Source organism: Zalophus californianus, chromosome 2 (genome assembly GCF_009762305.2).
Source record: "Zalophus californianus isolate mZalCal1 chromosome 2, mZalCal1.pri.v2, whole genome shotgun sequence".
In the NCBI taxonomy this organism is placed as follows: domain Eukaryota; kingdom Metazoa; phylum Chordata; class Mammalia; order Carnivora; family Otariidae; genus Zalophus; species Zalophus californianus.
In genome coordinates, this window is record NC_045596.1 from 56,932,144 (window position 1) to 56,956,165 (window position 24,022).

General features: G+C 38.2%; 1 protein-coding gene across 8 annotated transcripts in view; it reads left to right on the forward strand.

Annotated features, from left to right (window-relative positions):
• SLC4A4 (solute carrier family 4 member 4) overlaps nt 1-24,022 on the forward strand; it is a 340,863-nt gene that overhangs the window by 283,364 nt on the left and 33,477 nt on the right. For all 8 annotated transcript variants that reach the window (XM_027598149.2, XM_027598150.1, XM_027598153.2 and 5 more), the window contains 3 exons: nt 4,704-4,895; nt 17,936-18,049; nt 19,736-19,897. In XM_027598149.2, the coding sequence (XP_027453950.1) occupies nt 4,704-4,895; nt 17,936-18,049; nt 19,736-19,897 (468 nt within the window). The remainder of the gene's footprint in view (nt 1-4,703; nt 4,896-17,935; nt 18,050-19,735; nt 19,898-24,022) is intronic.

The following is a 24,022-nucleotide window of genomic DNA, read 5'->3' on the forward strand; positions in this document are numbered from 1 at the left end:
TGAGATTATGTTCCCTTTTGTTTTGTTCTTAAACTTTTGACATAAGTAGTAAATTATGATGTATAGAATTCTGTATAGGAAATAAAGATCAAAGCCACAGAGGAGTAAGAATCACCTCTAAGGAATAAAGGACAGAAGCTGTGGGATATAAAAGGCTCCTGAATTAAGCCCAGCGGAGATAATGGTGGCTTCAATAAGGGTGGTAACAGCTGGAGCTGGAACCTACAACCCTGAGATCAAGAGTCACATGTTCCACTAACTGAGCCAGCCAGGCACCCCTAATTTTGGATGTATGTTGAGATCATTTTTGCCATAATGTGACATGTGAGAAAGAGAGGAATTAACAATGACTTCGAGGTTTTTTGCTTTTAGAATCTAGAAGGATGAAGTTGCTATTAACAGAGATGGTGAAGATCCTAGGGGAACAGGATTTAAGGAGGAATCAGAAATTAGTTTTGGACATGTTAAATTTAAAATGCCCATGAGGATTCAAACAGGGATGTAGTTTACCAAGAAGTAGTTACAAAACAAATTTTATTTTATTTGGAGAACATTTGCTGATGAGTTAACAAATCATCGTCAGTTTTGTGATCGTGACTTTGCTCTTAGAGTAAATGAAGACTGGAGTGTGGTTGACATACAAAGAGAATGTTGTACTATGAGGATGGAATAATCTCACTTATGACAGCACCCGAGCAGTGCTTCTAAAGCTTCTTTGTATCACTGCTTCCTTTGAGGTTCTAATGAAATCTGTGGTTGCTTTTCCCAGATACATACTCACGCACATAGTATCTTATGTGATATTTCAGGGGACTCAGGGATTTCTTTCTTTAGGTCACTTAACAACTGTGCTGGATATGTCCAACCCAGGATTGCCCTCTTTTAGGAGCCAGTGTTACTTGGTGTACATTTTCCACCATGATGTCCTGAGTGATAATCGGAGTGGTTTGCATGTGAAGAGTACTGTTCTCTACTGTGATCATAGTGACCTTCATGGTCCTCTTTTTCAGCCATGTAAGTGAAAAGTCTTATTGACACTTGCACAGGAAAGTGAAGTTACTTTTTTTCTGTTTTCCAATTATTTAATTGGAAGAGTGGTAGAGCTGAGATTGAAGCCCATGAGGGTGTTTTCCCAGTCTGCTGTTTTGATATATGTTCAGTATTTACTTCAGATAAATTCTGTGGGAGTTGTGTGAACCTGAGAAAGAATCATTTCCATCTTTTTGCTTTTTCTATGACTTACCACAATTTGAAAATATAAATGATCAAAACCAAAACTGTTTACAGTGACTCAACCAGTATCAAAAACACTACCCATGAAATAATAATGTAAGTATAAAAGGTCATCAAACAAAAATGTGGAATGTACTAGTATGAATGAAGCATGAAGATTTTATTTAAAAGGATAATAGAAAGTAATATAGGAGTCTTAGATAAGAAATTAAACCAAGGCAGACAAACTTTTTCTGTAAAGGACCAGAGAGTATATATTTTAGCACTTATGGGTCAGCTATCTGGTCTTTGTTGAAATTACTCAACACTGTAGTTCTAGCACAAATACAATAATGAATGTTATGTAAAGAAATGAGCATGATTATGTCTCAATAAAACCTTATTTATGAAAACTGGGGCCAGGCAGAATTTGGCCTGTAGGATATAGTTTGTTCAGTCTTGGATTAAACCAATCATGGCAATTTTAGATAACTTACAAGTGATAGATATAGATAATATTTATTTATTTATTTATAGAAGATTTTATTTATTTGAGAGAGAAAGAGAGCACAGGTCGGGGGTAAGGAGGGACAGAGGGAGAGGGAGAAGCAGACTCCCCGCTGAGCAGGGAGCCCAATGCAAGGCTCGATCCCAGGATCCTGAGATCATGACCTGAGCTGAAGGCAGATGCTTAACCGACTGAGCCACCCAGGCGCCCCAGAGATAGATAACTTTTAATAAGACAGCATTGTTTTTAAAGCAGTGTTCCCCTCGGACTAAGCTAGGATTCCAGAGAGGTAACTCAGTGTCTGCCTTGAAGTGGATCAGGGGTATTGAGAGAGAGAAGCTCAATGCCTCTTAACTACATAGCACAGAATAGCTCAGTTTTATCAGTGTTAAATATTGGGGTTTCGGGTAGATTTTACATGAAGAAATATTTCACTGATAATTAAAATTTGAAAACTACTGGGTTATAGCAAGTGGTAACTATAATCTGTACAGTTTCTTTTTTTATGTTCCCTTTACATAGGCAAAGCAGAATGCATCTCTGAAGTAAAAAATATCATTTGTACCCAAAAGTTTCTGTTTCATAGATAACAAAATGAGATATATTGGGGTAAAAATTTATTATAAATTAGATCTGTGACAATTAAATTATTAGCTAATTATCTAAAACTCTACTTTTTATACTTGCATATACACACCATTAATAGATGAACCATGCTTTGTCTTAATGTTTAGTTTGTGATATGAATGCTACCTAAAGTCCTGTGAAGCTAATCTTCATTGATATCAGCTTATATGGAATAATAACACTGAAATAACACAAATAATATAGATACCTCTTCAGTGATATTTAAATAGAATTATTTATTTGCTAGAGTTAAACTTTTATGGGAGTGGGAAACTTCGTGTACATATATTCTGGGATGTCTATGCACGCTGCCTGAAGTTTTTATGTTAAAGCCCTTAGATGGTTTGGAAGCTAAATTGTCTGTATAGCAATACAAAAAATCACTTGAGGCTTACAAAATAGTGATATTGGCATTTTAGGTTGATGTAAATGAGAAAACATATCTATCATTTTTATGTATGTGTGTATTGTTTTTCGCCTCACCCTAAATCTGTAAGAAAATCAATAAAAATTGCCTGTTGGGATTGTCTTAACACAGCTTACTTCTTTGGGTTATAAAGAAGGAATCTGCTGATATTAAAGTGCTGAAGTGATATTATGGTAAATTTTTGCTGATCTGAAAAAGAAATCTGTTACCTATTATGACCTCTAAACTTTAAATGTGTTCTGCTAAAAACATCCATATGCAGAAATCTGAAAAAAGATGAGACATGATTAATCACCCCTCAGAAGAGTTTGATAAAAGAATAATTATGTAATTCAGCTGTTTATAAGTTGAAACTAATACAGAAAAAAATATTTCAGGGAAAGATCTAGATTTTATTTTTTTTCATTGACTTATGTAAGCACTTTATCTTTTGAGCTCTATAATAATATGACTCTTTCTAGTCAGAAATCCTTCTTTTACATGTGTGATCTTCTTTTATGACTAGGTTACTTACATCAAGAGAATTCATTGAGTAGTAAAGGATATTGATGATGTGTTTGGTATGAGGTAGAACTCTTGCCCCAAAGGACAGGAGAAGTTTATCTTTCCATATTTATTTGCAAGGTATTCTCAAAGAACTCTTCTGTTAACACATGACATACTCATTAGCTCTGGACCCAAGAGGAAGTCCAAGACCAAGGCACTGGCAGTTTGAGTGTCTGATGAGGACCCACTTCCTGGTTCATAGATAGCCGCCTTCTCATTGCATCTTCGTATGGTAGATGAGACAAGGGAGCTTTCTGGGGTCTGTTTTATAGGGACATGAAACTCAGTCATCAAGGCTCCATTCTCATGACTAAATCACCTCCTAAACATCATCACATAAGATTTTCAACATACTTAGGGGAAATGTAGTCAGCACCCCATTAGTGTTGCGTAAGTGGCTGCAAGAGGGCATCACATTTTAGGTGAGTTAGCTCTTATGTGACTGAAGGCAGTTCTCTAGAGAAGGAGGCAGGTGTGAGCTGGCGGCAGCTAAAACTCCGAGCAGCTAGGGGATGAGTGCCCTGGCCTTACCCACTGTGCTAGCAAAAAGAGTCTCCTGCATATTAGAAACAGAAAATAGGAACAAGAGTTAGCTGCTATCAAGAAGTACTGACAACATGAAAACCATTCATGAGATAGAAGAAAATCTGAAAATTGACCCATGAGCTTGAAGTCGTGTAACATAGGGCTAGATTAGATATCCCCCACACAAATCCATAGCCCATTACAGCGAATTCTAGCACTGACTACTCATGAAGCTGACCTGGAGCCAACAACAACAAAAAAGCTGTATTTTATTAGGATATGCAATTGAAAACGCAGGGACCATCAGCATTTTGACAGCTTAATTTCTTAAACCACGATTCTCTAGTTGTTTAGAAAAGAAATAGCTGTTCTGTGAAAGTGCTGGGTAAATTCATGTTTAGCCTAGTAAAACTTTTAGAGAGCATTGACCATAGGGCCATCAGCTTGAGTCCAAAGAAGTCGTGCACTGAGAAAGTAAGTACTTTTTGAACAACAAGGGTGTTTTAGAGAGTCTCACATTATGGATAGTAGTGTGTCTCAGTTTACTCTCAGGAAGGTTGACAGGAAAGAAGGACTTTGTGGTTTGTTTCTGTTGAACAAATGGATGATTGTAGGACTGTAGCTCAAACTAGGTAACAGATTGCATCATTTCCATTGTATTTTCAATAATTGCTAGCCTCCTGGCCTCCCGTACCTGTTATTCCATTAACACTTCATCAAGTTTCACCCTCCAGTGGTTACCCACCAGCTGTTCAGCAGAGACTTTTAGCCTAATCCCTACATAGCCCATCAAATATCAAATGCTACTTTTGATGCCTTGGTGTTCCCTAGAAAAATTTTTGTGTTTTTCTTCTTCAGTACCATAATGCTACCTTTGACTGGGCAATTTTGTCAACGAAGAAGTGTTTGAAATATGGAGGAAAGCTCGTGGGGAACAACTGTGATTTTGTTCCTGATATCACCCTCATGTCTTTCATCCTCTTCTTGGGCACCTACACCTCTTCTATGGCTCTGAAAAAATTCAAAACTAGCCGTTATTTTCCAACCACGGTAAGTACCTAAGCTTTAAATAACTTTCACTAAATTTATACTGTATCAACAATAATACAGTGTTACAGAATGAAAAAGTCACCTGTAATTCAGCTTTCACAATACAATTTTGTGCATTTAAAAATTGATTTCCAGTCTTTGTTCATTGTGTATTATGTATTTTTAACTAAATTGAAGTGCAGCTTTGAAAAGCCTTCCAAAGATTTTACTCACATAATTCTGTCATAAATTCTATCATAATTCTTACTGTATGGAGGGAAAAGGTGGGATGTATTCTAGTATCTAAAAATGCATGAGTAAGAAAAAGACCTTTTTAAATCCATAGTTTTAAAGTACATAAGCAAAAGCTCTTTATATTAGCAAGAAATTTTGATGTAGAATTTCTAATTCATGAGCTGTACATGTGGTAATTTCGTAGTTGAATTATGGGCTTTGGGAATAAACTTAAACTGTGTTGTTACACCAGTATTGGTATAAGATAGCGTCATCTGAGCCAAAATTTCCTTCCCATAGTGATGAATACCATAGAACAGAAAAACAGATAATTGAGCTGGGTTGTGCAGACATCCTGTCTTCCACTAATATGCTTGGGTGAACGTAAAGTCAAAACTGTGGTTCATGGAGAGACTACAAGATAAGAGCAACATTTAGTTAATGGCGTTTTGTTTTTTTACCTGCAGAGTGAAACTAAGATAATCCTTTGCTTTGCAGTTCAGTTCTCAGTGTTTAGGATGTCAGTATTTCTTAGGTAATCTTGATTATACCTGATTTTTATCAATGAGCTGCTCTTTGCAGCTAGAATCTCATGAAATTTCTACCCTTGTGTTTTATGTGGAAGGAGTGGAAAGACTTTAGAAGACATGAGATAGAGTTGCTGAAATTACTTTCTTTTCATGTCCTACAGAATGAAACATAATATATTCACACTGAGGAAATTTTTTTACTTTTTCTTATAAAAAGTGATTTTTCTTATAAAATTGAACATAAAGGGAAGGATTGATAATTGTTTTTAGTCTGTTTGGGCTGCTATAACAAAATACCATAGACTAGGTGGCTTATAAGCCACAGAAATTTATTTCTCATGGTTCTGGAGGCTGGGAAGTCCGAGGTCAGGTACCAGCAAGTTTGGGTCAGGGCCCTCCTCCTGGCTCATAGCCAGTGCCTTTTCACTGTGTCCAAGCATGGAGGAAGGGTTAGGGCTCGCCGTAGGTCCTCTTTTAGAAAACCACTAATCTTATTCATGAAGGCTCCACCCTTATGACCTAATAAGCACCTCCTGAAGGCACCACCTCCTGATACAATCTTTCTGGAGGGTTAGGATCTCAACATAAGAATTTGAGGGGGACACAGCACTGAGACCATAGCAATAATGAGATGTCCCAAACTAGCTGGGCCAAGGAATGAAAAATTTTTACAAAGTAAAATGTAGAAAGAAGTATTCAACTTAATGTGTCTAAAACAGGCATCACAAATTGGTGGTCAACAGGCAGAATTCAGCCTACAGCCATTCTTTGTTTAGACCATAGTGTGTAAACACACACACACACACACACACACACTTGCGTGCATGCATGCACACACACACACGCACACACTTGAGGCCTTAGATGGAACCTGTACTTTTCAGATAGTTATTGTCCTCATAACTCTCTATTGTCTAAGATTTGGCTGCTCTGTACGTTCAGATTAACTGCCCATCCCTGAAGATATTTGAGCTTGTAACACCAGTTCACACACAGAGAAACGTGCTTACTTAATCCATCTCTTCAATGGTACGAGTTTTGTGTAGGCCAGATGCCTTAGGTAAATGTCTTTGACGATGATTCTTCTTCCCTATTGAGGTTTTTCCTTCTTAGTTTTTAATTCATTAGACTTCTTTCTCTCTCTCTCTGTCTCTCTCTCTCTCTCTCTCTTTTTTTATTTTGGCTCACATCTTGGGAATTATCACCCTTTTGATCTCTCCTATTTGCCAAAGTCTGAAATTATTATATAGACATAGCAGGTGAAAAGTAGAAAATGTGTGAAGCAATTGTTAAGTTGTAATTTACAAAATAAACTAGTTTCAACCTTAAGATGAATAGAGATCATTTCAACTGCCTATGTAGGCATCACCTTTTTCTTCCAGCAAGAACTCCCAAATTGGTAACAGCTCTTCAGACTTAAAGGAATTTTCCCCTTATAAGAGCCCAAGCAGGTCATTTCTCAATGTTGATAAGTGCTGCTGAGCAAGTCATGAGCATGTGAAAATGGAATAATGATAGCATTCCAGTTGCAATTCCTACGAAGAGGTTTCTCAGCATAATTTAGAATTGTATATAGCAATCATAAGATAAACAGAGAGGAGAAAATATATGTGATTTCTAAGGAGCAATGTTGAGGTGTGTAGGCTTTCAGACTGTCATCTCTCTTACTCACTTTATATTTACAGCTGAATAATAAAACAATACATACATAAATTCATAATACACAAGTAATAACATCTTTTTTGCTCTCTCATTTGCCAAAATATGTTTGGATTTAAGCTGTCATTTAGAAGGGTGGTCTCTCTAGATAGAGACCAATAGGTTTATAGATTCTTATGCTTACATATTATGTTCTACAATTACAACTTGTATGCTTAAACAGAATAAATTAGACAATCCTTGATTGCTGTGACAAGAATCAAGCCAACTGTTACTACTTCCTCGCTCATACCAGCCATTCACATGAAACCGCTAAAATCTCAAATTGCTAATGCTAGACGACAGTGCCCTTGTCATACAAAATACCCTCTTTTCCTTTAGCTTGCCCAGCCATTTCTCTCTTGCCTTCTCATTTCTAAACATTTGTAGGTTAGTCAATTCAGACTGTAAACTGCTGGAAAACTGTTTTACGTCTATATGATTCCTCACATCAATTAGCACATGGCTGGACACAGACTTAGTACTCCATCCTTGCTGACTCGTGGAATGCAGTGAAGGAGCAATGGATGCTGCATTTTGTGGACAAAGCACAGATGTGAGAACTCAGAAGATGTAGATTCTAGTGCTAACCCTGCCATTAACTAACAGTGTGCCCTTTGAGAGCTAACTGTGAACTTTAGTTACCACACCTATAAAAGGAGTGCTCAGCTAGAAGACAATTAACATCCTTTTAAGCTCGAGTGTTCGATAATTTTAAAGACAGTTTGCTGACTCCATCTCCTAAATTAAGAGAACTCTTCATTTTAAGCTAGAGTTTATAACAATGATCTAGAGTTACAAATTTCAAAAAATTATTCATTATCTCCATCTTTATGCCAGGTCCCCTCGTACAGCTGCTGCCAACCTCTCTCTCTGGATGATCCACAGTTGTTACATAGCAAATTCAAAATGTGGTTTTTCTTTCCACATTTGAACATACTCATCTTCCTGTATTCTCTGTCTCAGCTAATAATATCATCTACCCTTACAGCCACCCAAGATCAAAATCTCAGAATCATATTTGGTCTATCGGTCAGTCTCAGCAGGAAACAAATTATACATTCGGATGAGATGATTTGAGGGGTTTACTGAAGCATTATTTATGAAAGTGCAGTTAGGTTTTGGGAACCCATAAGGGAAAGTGTAGTGTCCAGTGCTCGTAGCAGTGGGTTGTTACTGTCCATCCCTGGCCCAAAGGTTGTGCCAGGGGAGTAGTTGCTGGAACCCAGAAGAAGAGAAAAGCCTCGAGGAAGCTGTCCTGCGAGCTGCTGTGAGCTTGCACGGAGGGATGTAGCCAGCCTGAGGCAACCTCACAGCAATAAAGCTGTGGGAGTAAGTACTTTGATCTCTCTTTTCCCCCCGATAGCCTGCCCTGGCTGCTCCAGGCCTAACCCAGCTGGAGAGCAAGGGAACCTACTGCAGACCACACAGGCCCATCTCCCAAGGCAGAGAGCATGGTGATAAGGGGTACAAAATAGATCTGGTGTGACAAAAGCTGATATTTTTCACATTTGCCTCTCCAAGGTTTTTTTTTTAATCAAATTAAACTTGTCACAGTCCCCTCGTTTATCCCGCTCTAATCACACACTTACACTTCTGTTCCCCTGGTTCTGTCAGTCATTATCTTGGCCAAGACCAGGGTCAGTTATCCACACTTTCTCTCCCTCAGGAGGCTAGTGGCACTCCATCAGTATGAGCACTTAAGGTAAAAGAGTTTGTCTTTATTAACCTTTCTATCAGGAATTTAATTTGTATATCAGGCACGGTCCAGAGAGCCCTAATGCCGAGGGGAATGCGAATGGAAGACCAGTGTACCCCACTGTCTGTCTTCTTTGTGCTCCCCATTCTTCTTAGAGGGGTGCATCAGACTGTTACCCCATACAGTTACTGGTCTGTTCCATCAGCCTCAAGTCTTTGGTCAAAGACGTTTGGCATCAGAGCTTCCTGGAGGAGCATCACAGCATCATCTGGGATCTTCTGTGGCAGATGGCTCAGGGCATTCACCTGAAATGCTCTTCCAGAGTGCCATATCAGCAAGTGATCATACGCATGCCACAGAGATGCCTTCCCTGCATATGCGCTGGTAAAACGGAAGCAGTAGCTGAGGGCAGGAGTGTGATTAGTAGTAGTAGAACTCATAAAGCTGTAGAACTTCTGAATTAAGCACAATTTATTGATACTTTGATATATAGTCAAATATAGTGTGACTGGCTGATGGATGTAATTGGCATGAAAATGTATTTCTTTAGGAACCACTTAATTTCCTTTTTCCCCCCTATTAGAATAAGTAACAGTTTTGACCCTCACATGAATTGATGTAATGGTAAGATTCTCTTTTTTGTTTGTTTGTTTTATTTTATTATTTTATTTTATGTATGTATGTATGTATTTTGAGAGGGAGAGAAAGAGAGAGAGGAGGGGCAAAAGAAAAGGGAAAGAGAGAATCTTAAGCAGGCTCCATGTCCAGCCAAGATGGGGCTTGATCTCATGACCCTTAGAACATGGCCTGCGCTGAAATCAAGAGTCAGATGCTTGACTGACTGAGCCACCCAGGTGCACCAAGATTTTTTTTTTAATATGCCTCCTGATTGTTATTGGCAGTTAAATAAATAAATTCCAGGTAACGTCAACAGCTGTGACACTTTCTACACTTTATTTAGATGACACTTGAGCAGAAGGTTCTTTAATATCCTTCTTTAAAAACAGTATTCTGTAATTAATTAGTATATTAATTCAATATTGAAAAAAAATATTGTGACCCTAATGTGTGCTTGATACAGTACTAGGTGGTAGGGATGGGTAATTCATGAGCCTGGCCCTTAGTAGGAACTAAGTATATATTTGTTGAATACATTAGGTTTTTGGGTTTTCAAATGAGTGTGATTCGTTTTGATCCTTCTGCTCCATTCATGCTTGTTATCTTCTGTGGAATCAAACTTTAGTGCTTTCCTGTGACCTAAGTAAATTGATGATGATCTTTGAGGAACTGGCTTTATGGATAAGAAAAAAGTATAGGGCTTCAGGAATTTCAGTGGAAATATAATGCGCTAATATAGTTAGGTGACAAATTTAGTTTTTATCCATGTGAAACAAGCCTAGAATTCCACAATTTGCCGTATTTTTGGCTCCATGACTTTTAGTTGACACTTTGGCCTGTGACAGTTCTATTAAAGTAGGCTGTGTTTAGTTGGTAAACAGCTCTTTATAAGAATCAGGTGTCATCCCTTTTTTTTTCTTTTTCTCCCAGAAACTCTCTGGTGAATGGTAAAAACTATCAAACTAAAACAAATAATGTATCCAAAAATTAGGAAGAAATAATGGGCATGTATTCTCTGTCCCATTCTAGTGTTAGTAATGCTGGGTGACATTTGGCTGGTTCTTGCAGAAACATCAGACCACATCATGCCTTTGAAACTCATTCAGAAAATGACTTTGTTGTCAGTGAAGGGGAATCAGATTTTCAAGTTCTTGTGTTATGTTGTACCAAGGAATATGATTTTCAAAGTCAAATTTGTTTAATCCAAAATTGATTTTCATATTTTTTCCTTAAGAATGACAAAGGGGTATTTGATTATAAGTCCAGCTCAACCTCTTAAACATTTTTTTTAAAGATTTTTTTTTTTTTTATTTGAGAGAAAGAATGAGATAGAGAGAGAGCATGAGAGGGGAGAGGGTCAGAGGGAGAAGCAGACTCCCCGCCAAGCAGGGAGCCCGATGCGGGACCCGATCCCGGGACTCCAGGATCATGACCTGAGCCGAAGGCAGTCGCTTAACCAACTCACCCAGGCGCCCTCAACCTCTTAAACATTTAACAAAGATTATAAATACTTCAGTTCTTATAGATATATGACAAAAAATGCAGCCAACCTGAATTGAGCCCTAATCAAAATAAGGTTGGGAGCACTGATCAGCCAGGTGTTTTGTGAGGGCTTTTAATGGTGGCATAGAAACAGTCTATGGACAATAATTTTGACCTTGGTACTTTATTGGTCATAAACACATTCAGCTTACTTGCCTATCATAGAAAAGTCACCAGCATTGAAATCCATTCCTTAACGCAAAACGGCCCTCCTGCTCTGTTTCCAGATTGTCTGATTTATACATATGACTTAATATTCTTTTTAAAATTTGAATTTTCGTACCTTGATATAATTATAAAAACCACCTTTCTTTTTAAGTTCTGGAACTCTTTTTTCTTTTTTTTAAGATTATTTATTTATTTTAGAGACAGTGCAATTGAGCAGTACAGGGGAGGGTCCGAAGGAGAGGGAGAGTGAGAATCTCAGGCGGAATCCCTGCTGAGCGCGGAGCCTCAGGCCGGGCTCAGTCCCATAACCCTGAGGATCATGTCTTGAACCGAAATCAAGAGTCAGCTGCTTAACCGACGAAGCCACCCAGGAGCCCCTGGAACTCTTTATTATGATATTTTTGGGAGGATATATCAAGAAGACCCTCTTAGAGGGCCAAGAAATTTTGATAATTGGGTCTTAATCATTGCATTTTAGTTTTAGAACTTTGAATACCATCTAGTCCAATCTTGCCTCTTATTTCTGACAAGGGGTCATCTGTGGGCTGCTTGAATGCTTCTTAGAACAGGAACTCGTATCTCTGAAGACATTCCCGATAGAAACACAAATCTTCCCTGCCACAGCCTCTGTCCGCAGGGTCTGCCCTTGCCCTTGAAAGCTACACAGAACAAGTTAGTCTTTCTTCCCCGTGACAGACTTCACATATTTGAAGACCGGTCTCCCAACAACTTCTCAAGGCCTTCCATCGTTTTTTATGCAGTGTGTTTTCCGGAATCCTGTTCCTCTGGTTACCCATCTCTGGATCAGCTCCAGATTTTCACTTTCTACTTAGAATAATAGTGGCCAGATTGAGACACAGTATGTCCCATGGGATTTGATCATTTGCTTCTGGCGTACACTTACTAGGTTTTTTTTTTTTGTTCTGCTGCTCAGTTTTGAAGCAGGATGCAGGAAGAGGCCTGAGGGGGCTGAAGTCTCTCACTCGCATTCCTGCTGAAAGACTCCATAGGCCTACTTCCCTCTGTTTCGTGCTTGGAAAAACAATTTTTTTAAAGGTAGACTTCCATCGGGAAGCTCTAAGCACCACCCAGAGGAAGTGCCCAATCCAATTCCCTTCTTTGTTCCTCGAATCTCTGACTCTAGAATTCACAGCATTAAAATCCTGGAGTCTAAATCAGACTTTCCTTTTATTGAATTCTAACTATAGTGGGTATTATTGATTCAAAGTACAGTGTATTATGATTGCTATACTGATATCAATGCTTATTTCTTTTATAGCGCTATGCTTTGACTACTGGGGGGGATCAAATTTCAAAATTCTCATGGTATTTTATGCCTTCTCATGATTGCCAAAAGTTACATATTTGTCTGGTGTACTTTTTCTCATCTACAATAAATGCTTTTTTTACACTGTTGTTTGGCAGTTTCCAAGCACTGCCGTCATGAGAGGACTTGACATCATGAATTAATATTTACTGAGAACCCACAGGGTCCCTGCTGCTGTACTTGTCTCTGTAACAGCTCCATCCATTGAGAGCCGCCCTGCGGTCATTTAGAACCAGCTGCAGCCCTCGCAAAGTGAAAACCAAATGTCCTCTGGGGCTTCAGAGAAACCAGATTCGTTTTTTTTCTCTTGTAAATTAACTAGCTTCTCCCTGCTGGTGTCTCCATGATTATGACTCTCTTAATAATTAATAAGTACCATCCTTCATGAAGAGTGTGTTTATAGTAGATTTATTAGGTTGTTTTTGCCCCAGAACAAGAGAACAGTATATGGTTATTTGAATTTCGCTTCCCATCCATGTAATTTCTTCTTTGCTTTGATAGTTTAAATATTTAAGCTTGTTTCTTAGTGTTTCTTATTAGATTAGTTGAGATATTTTATAATTAATTCTGTAGAGGACAGAAATATTTTTCTCCTGTTCATTTTTAAAATTAAAAAAATGGTAAACAAAAATAAAAGAGCTCAAAACCAGTCTGATATAAAAGGATCTTAGTTAAACACTTTTCTTTGCCTTATTCATGAATGGAGGTAGGAATTCTCTTACATTTTAGCACATCTGTTTACCATTAAAAAATAAACCTTTTTTTTATAGCAAGCCCTTGCTGTATGTGAGTTGTCTTAATTTGTATTTCACTTAGATTGTCATAGTGTATGTGCCTACGATATTAAAGTTTGAACTTGGAGGGACTTAGTGTTTGGCTGGAAGGACATCCACAAGTTATATCTGTCCAAGCTAGATTTGAAACCTCTCAAATCCATGGGATTAGATATGAAATCTTGTGGAAACAGGTTTCTCATGAAAACTTTGGCACTTCTAATCATTACCAAGAAGATCTAGTAGGGAATTAAAAACTATGGATTTCTAATTTGATTTCTTTATTTACATGTTGGCACATAAAAGGTTGTTGTTTTGGAGTTTTTGAAAGAGCTCAAGTTTGATGAAAATGGAAAGTAAAAGAAACAGAAAACATGAAGGGAAATTCATGTAATTTTTTTTTTCTAAATGTGTTTGGAAATGTGAGAAGAACCTCAAGAGAGTGATTCTTATCTCCTTAAAGTCAAAGCTCTTGTTCACAGGTCCCAGGGTATATCTAGTAAAAGCTGTATTTACTCAGCATTTGACATTTTTAGGGCACTTTATAGTTCTACTGTCAGTTTTCCCTCGTTTAAATTAAAGTTTAATTTTAGTATAGGGTAAGACCTGAACAGTCTACTAAAATGGCACCCCTGCCTGCCTTCTCCAGTTAGAGGATTTGGAGTTGAATACAAAAGTAGTCTGGGAACAATCCATTTCCTTACTATGAAGTTTAAACTGGATCCAGTGTCTTGGAAATGTATGTCTGATCATAAACACTCTCCAGGAGTGATTTCTGCTGTAACAGAACTGTACTGTACAATTTAAGGGAAAGGAAGGGGAAATAGAAGTGAATATTTTATATGGAACATATCACCCTGGCTGTGATTTTTAATGAGGTTAAGCAATATTATTAATAAAGTAGCTTTTTTCCCCATAAATTTTAAGAAATGTAGTCCTGAATCTTACTAATATTTGTCTTTTTAGCTACTTTTATATTTATGGTATAATAGTACCACATTTGACAGGAATACCATTGCTGAGGGTTTCTTCTAAACTTATAATATTTCATACACACACAAACACACACACATATATAATATTTCTTCCACGTGTATATACAATGTGTATCAATTTGGGAAACTAATAACTAAAATAAACTATAATCTATTTACTTATATTAGTTTCCTATGGTTGCTGTGTCAAATTATTATAAATATGTTGGCTTAAAACAACACAAATTTATTGTCTTTAAGATCTGGAGATCAGAAGACTGAAATGGGTCTCAGTGCTCTAAAGTCAAGGTGTTGACAGGGCTGTGTCCTTTCTGGAGGCTCTGGGAAAGAATGCATTCCCTTGCCTTTTTCAGCTTGTAGAGGCTGCCCACATTCCTTGGCTCATGGCCCTTTCCTCCATCCTCAAAGCCAGCAATGACCAGTTGAATCTTTCTCACCGTGCATCACTCTGACACTGACTCTTCTGCTTCCCCCTTTCATTTATGAGAACCCTGGTGGTTACATTGGACCTACTAAAATAATCTTGGATCATATCCCCAATCTCAAGGTCATCTGATCAGCAACCTTAATTCTGTGTGCAACCTCATTCTCTCTAGCCATGCGACATTACATACTCATAGGTTCAAGGAAGCACGACGTTTACATCCTTAAGGGGGCATTGTTTTGCCAACCACGTCATCCGACCTAAATTTTAACATGATTATTCTGGGTTACCTTGACAATGTACTGAAGGAGGGCAAGTATAGAACCAGGAAGATGAGATAAGAAGCGGGAAACCACAGGAGATAAAATGGTGCCTTAGACAAGGGAGCAATGGAGGTGGTGAGAAGTGACAGCATCCTGAGTACGTTTTGAAGGTGATTTGCTGACCTATTAGATGTAGGATATGACAGAAAGAGAAGAGTTATGTGGGTCATTCAAAGTTTTTGGCCTAAGCAATAGGAAAAAATAAACTACCATTAATTAAGATGGAGAGAACTACTGAAAGAGCAGGTTTAGGGCTTCAGTGTTCAGTTTATGGAAGGCTCAGAAAGCCTCTTCTCCTAACTAAAGAAGCAAGTATCCCAGGTGTCTGGTAGTGATTCCAGTCATGTAGGTCTGTTCCCTAGCAGGGCCAGAGGTGCAGGCGCGCTGGGACTTTCTACCGAGGAATTGAAGATTGGATTCATTTGCCACCCTCTACTTCTCTTCTGTTTATGAGCAAAAGGAGGAGCGCTGTCTTTTTAATAACGATTCCCCCCACTTTTGAACAACTTCTAACGTGTCTAAATTGTCAACAAGTTGGATTTACTGGATAAGAACTGGGAGGGTCGTAAAGAGATAACATCTTTTTTGCCTTTGCAAAAAGACCTCTGGTCTTCCAGTGATTTATGACCTACTGGACCAGAGAGATTGTTGTAACGTCTTAATATATTCCTGAACCTGTTTCATATGACCATGTGTGCCAGACCATCCTGAACTGCCTGTGTCAACACTGACTTAAGAGATGGGAGTTTCCTCCAGCCCTTTTTCTGCAGGAATTCCAGATACTTCCAACCAAAATTAGTTGAGTGGCAGTTCTGTATTATTACTGGGCTTTTATATCTTGTTTCTTGGAATTGATGATTCCTTCTAAAGACCTCCTGATGGTCGATTATTTAATTATTCTAGTGGTTTCTGCAGCCAAAGAGGCCTCATGGAACTTGAAAAAACAACAGTTGACATATATTAGGAGAGTTTATTATGTTCCCAGATGTTATGTTAAGCACTTTCATGGCTTATCTTATTTAATTCTTATAACAAACCGGTGAGGTTGTAAGGATTATTTTGGCTACATTTTGCACATGGAGTCATTGAAGCTAAGAAAGGATAGATATTTACAGATAGAAAATGAATGTGCTGGGGTTCCAACCAAGGTCACCTAACTATAGACACTGTGCTCCTAACCGCTGCACTATATTTTTCTCCCCATATTGATCCCTGCCATCTTTTTGTGCTTGACACTATTGTATAATTGGTGTTAATTTGCCCCTAACATAGCCCATGGCTGGCTTTTTGCTTCTTTGTGTGACTTCTCAAGAGAGCTAAGCCTAGCAGAACCCAGCCCTTCAAAAGGGAAAGGAACTCCTAGCTAACAGGGCCATCTTTGGTCTTGCTGCTAGTTAGGACCCAAGGCTCCTGGCGCTGGGCAGCGGTGAAGAAGAGAACACGATGATGGCCTTCAGCCTACCCACCTTGCCAAGTACTTCCATTCCCCAGTTCCATTCCTACTGAATATCTGATTGTAGTAGCCCCCCTACTGCAGAACTGTCAGCCACTCTGCCTGATTTCTCTTCATCTGGCAGTACCAGAACACTGCTCACCCTGAGGAAACCTTGTAACTGCTGAATCCACCCTGATTTGTTTAGAAGCAGGCTTCCTTGGGTATGTGACCTTCATGAAGACATGGATTGTGTCTGTGTTGTTCACTGTGGTATCCCTAGCACCAAAGTATAAGGCGCTGAGTGAATTCTTGTGGAATGATCAGATTATGCACCCCCATGTGTACATACTTATGGGGAAACAGGCGTCTATGCTCTAGCAGTGCTCCGAGGCCGTTATCAGTGCCGCTAGATACCGCAGGGGAGCTGCCAACAGTCCCGTGCTCCCCTGCTGACTCCAGAATGACCATTCTGCACCCACTTCATGGGAAAGGTTTGGGTTTAATGTTACAACCCCTAAACCCCAGCCCTTGACCTGACCAGAGGCAGATACTTTGGAAGCTTCGAGTTTGCCAACCAGTGGCAACCACACTTAAGAAGTGGTGGTGAAGAGATTCCCCACATACAGAAGACTTTAAGCACTAGCCTACAGCGAAAACTGTTTTCTTTGACAGAGGTAGTGATGTCATCATTTCTCTCTCCCATCACTTCATGTTCCTCTGAAGTCTTGAGTCCACTCAGTCACCTAGAACTTGTAACCCCTCTCCTGCTAGATCCACAGTGTTTTCAGGTTACTTTATAGAATTATCTTGCCCTCTACGCACAATGCTATTTCCCGAATGATAAACAGAATTCTATATTTTTGTGTAGATTTTTTGAGATTTCATCCTTACCTGCGTATCCTTTGTGCTGCCTACAGGAAGAGTGTTTGTACGGTATTTCAGGAATATATTATTCAGGAATATATTATTCCCCTGCCTAGACACACACACACACACACACACACACACACACACACACACACACACACACTCTCTCTCTCTCTCTCTCTCTCTCTCTCTCTCTCTCTCTCTCTGATCTGTTCTGTGCGATTAGATTAGTTCTGGCCAGATGAGAAAGTGATGCAAAAACAATGTGAAAAATAATCTCTCTGCAGTGTGACACTCCTTTAATTTGCTGGTGACACTGTTACTGTAGACCACTAGCCAAATACAGAATATTTTGTTCATTTCCAACACAGGCAAATATATTAATCCAGTGCTAAGCAGCCCCTGGTTTCTTTTTTATTTTTTTTCAGGCAAGAAAACTGATCAGTGACTTTGCCATTATCTTGTCCATTCTCATCTTTTGTGTAATAGATGCCCTGGTAGGTGTGGATACTCCAAAACTAATTGTGCCAAGCGAGTTCAAGGTAAGTGAACTTCTGCTGGTCATTCCTGGGACTCTATGGCTTTCTTTCCCCTGTTAGAGTTTGTTATATGTTTTTGAGTTCATTTTGTATGATTTATCTGTTTCTTTATTTCAGGGGTGGTCTTTCGCTAGGCATGTGTATACACTATTTCTTCACTAAAATCAAATGCCTGATTAGGATCAAATGCAAGGTTCACATTATATTGATTTTTATTGAAAAATACAAACTCTGCTTTATATTTTTGGAGAATTTAAGATGAGCCAAAGTATTTCCATACAACTTATCACCTTGATCCATATAGTAATTCTAGGATGTAATGTAACTATCATCATCTTGATTTTATGAAGTTGTTTGTTGGAGCTCATAAAGATTTAAAGAAAATGCCCAAGATTATATTTCTAATTCAGTGCTCTTTTCCTGCTACCAAACTACCTGCCATATACACACACGTTTGTATGTAATGTGCATTTTAATTATCACAAAGAAGATAGAGGAATTACTCATTTTATAAATCTGTTGGTTTGTGCAGGCCTAATGGGTAAAATTTACATTTTAGTCATTCTTACATATCCCTCCCTAATTTTTCATTATGTCTTTCACTTGTTTTTTAGAACACTCCTAGCTTCTCTCTCCATCACTGAGACTATATACTTGCTACGAAAAATTAAACTAACTGCAGTTCTAGCTTAATAACTACTTAAGGAGGAAGGGGTATCTATGGTACAGCAAATAGATTGTTGCATTATCTCTGCCATCTCATACTCATTAGCAAAGATAAGTTTTCAATCATTCAGTGATTAGTTCACTTAAGTTAATATTTATTGAATGTTTGCTTTGAGTGAGGCTCTTTACAGGGGATTTGAAATGCACTGACGAACAAGAGAAATTTCCTTCCCTTCCAAGTTCTCAACCTGGTAAAGGTAGTAAAATGCGAATAGATTCAGTGATGTAGTTATGAGCAAAGGGAGATGGAAGACAGAAATATCTTCAGAGAAGTGACTAGTAAATATAGAGAAAATAATTCATAGGATTCTATTTTGGTTTATTTACATTATTTAGCATTAGGAAAAGGAAAGGAAAATATTTTTTTTCTGTAGTACAGATGTATGATCTAACAGGATAGATGGAAAACTAGAAAAATAATCGTATTTTTTATTTTTGGTAATATTTCTGAGGATTTAACCAGTTATTCTGGCTCATTTTTCATATGTATAAGAAAAACCAGAGTAGTTAAGCAAGTTCAATTATAGCATGTAAAAATATTTGTAGCTTTTTCTATATTATGTGAAACTGTTACAATTTGGCAGTAGTAGAAATAACTTCAGTATAATTGCCAAAATTCATGGACAAAATTCATTGTTGTTTTGTAATTTCTTGTCTGTGTCTTTACTATTATATTTGAGTTTTTCTTTTGGCTGCCTCTTAACGTAAATCACTGTCTTCCTTCTTGAGTCCTTATCTTAGATCATCCTAAATGCACAAAATGGCATTTATCTGTTTCCCCTCAGTCTATATTCTTACTCTCCTTCATTTAAAATACTGCCTTAAAATAACCACCTTCAGGAAGTTTTTGGTGACTAATCTTTGTTTAACCTATCCAGAAATAAAACTGTGTCTCTCCCGTTGATTTTTCACCAAATAGTATGTATTAATATTGCTTTGAAAATGTTCTTTCTCTTCTTCAAGCCAACAAGTCCAAACCGAGGTTGGTTTGTTCCACCATTTGGAGGAAACCCCTGGTGGGTGTACCTTGCAGCTGCTATCCCTGCTTTGTTGGTTACCATTCTGATTTTCATGGACCAGCAAATCACAGCTGTGATCGTGAACAGGAAAGAACATAAACTCAAGGTAAATGTTCATAACAGTGGTTATCATTGCCTTCTACTTTCTTTATAGTACTTGAAAATACTAATTTATTCAAAACTAAGACAGTTTTTTTAAATTTTTATTTTTTTAATTAACATATAATGTATTATTTGTTTCAGGGGTACAGGTCTGTGATTCATCAGTCTTACACAATTCACATCGCTCACATACCCTCCCCAATGTCCATTACCCAGCCACCCCATCCCTCCCACCCCCCTCCACTCCAGCAACCCTCAGTTTGTTTCCTGAGATTAAGAGTCTCTTATGGTTTGTCTCCCTCTCTGGTTTCGTCTTGTTTCATTTTTTCCTCCCTTCCCCTATGATCCTCTGTCTTGTTTCTCAAATTCCTCGTATCAATGAGATCATATGATACTTGTCTTTCTCTGATTGACTTATTTTGCTTAGCATAATACCCTCTAGTTCTATCCACGTCATTGCAAATGGCAAGATTTCATTTTTTTTGATGGCTGCATGATATTCCATTGTGTATATATATATATACACCACATCTTCTTTATCCATTCGTCTGTTGATGGACATCTCGGCTCTTTCCACAGTTTGGCTGTTGTGAACATTGCTGCTATGAACATTGGGGTGCACGTACCCCTTCGGATCACTACATTTGTATCTTTAGGGTAAATACCCAGTAGTGCAATTGCTGGGTAATAGGGTAGCTCTATTTTCAACTTTTTGAGGAATCTCCCTACTGCGCCAGCTTGCATTCCCACCAACAGTGTAGGAGGGTTCCCCTTTCTTCGTATCTTCTCCAACATCTCGTTTCCTGGCTTGTTAATTTTAGCCATACTGAGTGGTGTGAGGTGGTATCTCATTGAGAAAACCAAGACAGTTTTATCAAGAGTTAGATTATAGCTAATATTCTTTCTGACTTGGCAGAGTCACAGATCGCTTTGTGTTGACACATGTCCTCAATATAATACTTTAGGAAGACCTCATTTAAATCTGAAAAAGTTGAGATCATATTTCCTTCACCACCAAAGAGGGCAATATAAACTGTTCACCACTCAGCCAGTGTCATCCTACATCTGATTTTAATGTGGTAACTGTCCTTAATGAAGACAATGACAAATACTTTTTCTGAGACTATTGAGATAAAAGCATGTTTGTTTTTAATCTGTTGACTTGGTGAGTTACAGTAATAGATTTTCTGTTCTTGAACCAACCTTGCAACCTGGTAGAATATAGTTTCTTTTATACATGGTTTTTATATCTTTATGTATAATTATTACGTAATTATATAATATACAGAGTATATTATATATGTATATATTTTGGATTTTTGCATCTCTTTTAAGAGTGACATTGGCCCGTGCATTTTCTTTCTTACAGTGTCCCTGTCGGATTTTGGTTATCAGGAATATATTATCCTTATAAAATGAGCTGGTAGTGTTTCTCCTCCTATTCCACTTCTATTCCGTTCTCTGAAATAGAATATAATATTTTCTTTATTATGTGTAACATGCCAATTATCTTTTCTTTGAATGCTCAAACATGTTTGTAAAACTATATAATAAACTTTAAAAATATAGTTTATTTGATTAAATCAGGATTCCAGTTAACTTTCAAATATTGTTATCTTAAATCTTTTATAAACTTTTAGTCCGTAAGTTTTCTCCTCCCCACCCACCACCATCAGTCTGTTTGGTTTCCCTAGATATTTATGTGTTGAAGACAACCAGGTTGTTTTTCAGTTTATCTTTTGCGATATAACAGGTGAAAACAACAATTATTTATTATGTTTCTTTGGGTTGACAGGGTTCAGGTGGATACTTCTTGCTTGACGTCTCTCCTGCAGTTGCAGTTAGTGTCATCTGAAGGGTTGACTAGGCTGATTGTCCAGTACGGCTTCTTCACTCACTTCCATGTCTCACATACCTAGTACCTTGATTCCTTGGTGTGTCTGTTTGTCTGTCCAACTTCTCTTTCACCACATGGCATATCCTCCTTCAGAGCCTTTTGATGTGGGTTAGGCTTCTCGCAGCATGGCAACCTTGAGCTATTTGTACTTGGCACATGGAAACTGACTTCCCAGAATTAAGAGTGAAAGATGCAAGACCATTTCATGGTTACACCTGCTACTGGCACAGCTCTATTCTTTATTTTGCTATCATCGATTGATCAAAATAGGTCCAGGCCCAGCCTCCATTGAATGGGGTGGGGAAGGGCTCCACTGTTTGATGGAGGAATGGCAATTTTACACTTGAAGAAAAATATGCAGGATAGGAGATATTTTTCCAGTCGTTTTTGGAAAATAAAATCTGCCACATTTGGGGACACCCGGGTGGCTCAGTCAGTTAAATGTCCAACTCTTGATTTTGGCTCTGGTCAAGATCTAGGGGTCCTGGGATCCAGCCCTGTGTCTGGCTCTGTGCTCAGCAGGGAGTCTGCTTGAGGGCTGTCTCTCTCCCTCTCCCACTGCCCCCCCTGCTCTCTCTCTCTCTCTCTCTAAAAAAAAAAAAAAAAAAAAAAATCTGCTACATTTGCACTATAGAAATTGCCATAGTCTAGATCATGATGCTTATTTCCCTGTGGTGTCATTTAGCATGCTCTTTTGTCTTCTGTATTTCCTTTAAATTGGTCGTTGGATCCAGAAGCTTGATGAAGTATAGTTTTGTCATTTTATATCTATATCTCTTTCATTTTGAGGGTAGGGTGGCAAGACATTCGTAGAAGGTCAGGACCATTTTACGTTACATTTTTGACTTCAGGATTTCTAGACCATAGAGATAATGTGAATTCCAGCCTCAAACTTAATTGCAGGTTTATAGTCAGAAATATCTTTCGAGATTCTTTTTTTCTTATGGCTTTATATTTAGAGGCAAGGCCTAGAGAGGCACTTATCCCTACTTTCTCCGTAGGGTGTCTTATTTCCTAGTTGACCAACTCAGTATGCTGTGTTTAGAGTATCCTAATTTCATTTCAAGGGATGTCTTTTCATTTATACCCTTTCCCCCATATCCCTAGAGTTGGTCTCCTGTCCCTAGGGTTCGGATGGTCATTCTAAATCCAGGCCCTAAGGTCTCTCAGGGTGAGCCTAAGCCCCAGGGCTTACTGACCCTGTAGATTCACTCTTTCTTGTTGCCATTGTTTTTTGCCTCCAGTTGTTTCTTTTACTTTCTGGTAGATAAGCCATGATTTCTAAAAGATACTTTTTTGTATTTGGTCGAGCATTTTTAGATGCTCTATACTGGGAGGGGTCTCAGTGTTGATTTAGTTTGAAAGGCTGGAAATGGATGATAACTAATATATTTTATTCTAAAAAGAGTTAGGAAGCACATTTTTAATTTTGTTATATAGTTGACCAGATTTGTTATGTGTCTTTGGAGATAAATGCCTATTTACTTTTGCTCGTTAAGTTTTCTTATTAATAAAATTCAGAATTTCAAGTTTAGCAAATTTAGAATTGATAAGATATAGAATTTTTAAAAAAGATTTTATTTTTAAGTAATCTCTACATCCAGCGTGGGACTCTAGCTCACAACCCCAGGATCAAGAGTTGCATGTTCCACTGACTGAGTCAGCCGGGCACTCCTGATAAAATACGGAATTTTTAAAATTCTCCTATTCCCTATAGAAAACATTGGAAAATCAAGACATATTAAGATTTACCTCTTAAAATAGGAATTTTAAGTTTTTATCACTTTTAGGAATTGCTTATTTGAAATCATTTCTTTGAATGACAGTAGTTACAGAATAAGTGCCAGTGTTTTGACACAAATCTCATGATGCCAGTGGAGAGACATCATGGATGAAAGGCTTTTCACTCTGGATATTGTTTTATTCACATTTTGTTGGGAAAGGTGGCTGTGGAATGTGAACATTGGAGATCGGTCTGAAATTAAAGGGGTCTGACTGCTATGAAATTGATTCAAAAGAGAAACCTGGAACAGTGAGAGAGAGGGAAGGATTGTAATATTACAAGCAGCATGTTTTTGGGTGGCATTTGCTTTGGCTCTGTGTCATGTGGCCCTGGCTGGCTGGCTGCTCTGTTGGGATGGGATCCACCTTTCCACTCTGCTGAACCGCTCCGTATTGATGTAGGAGCGCCAAGCCACTTGGCTTTTCTTGGCCATCATTTTGGTTAGTTAT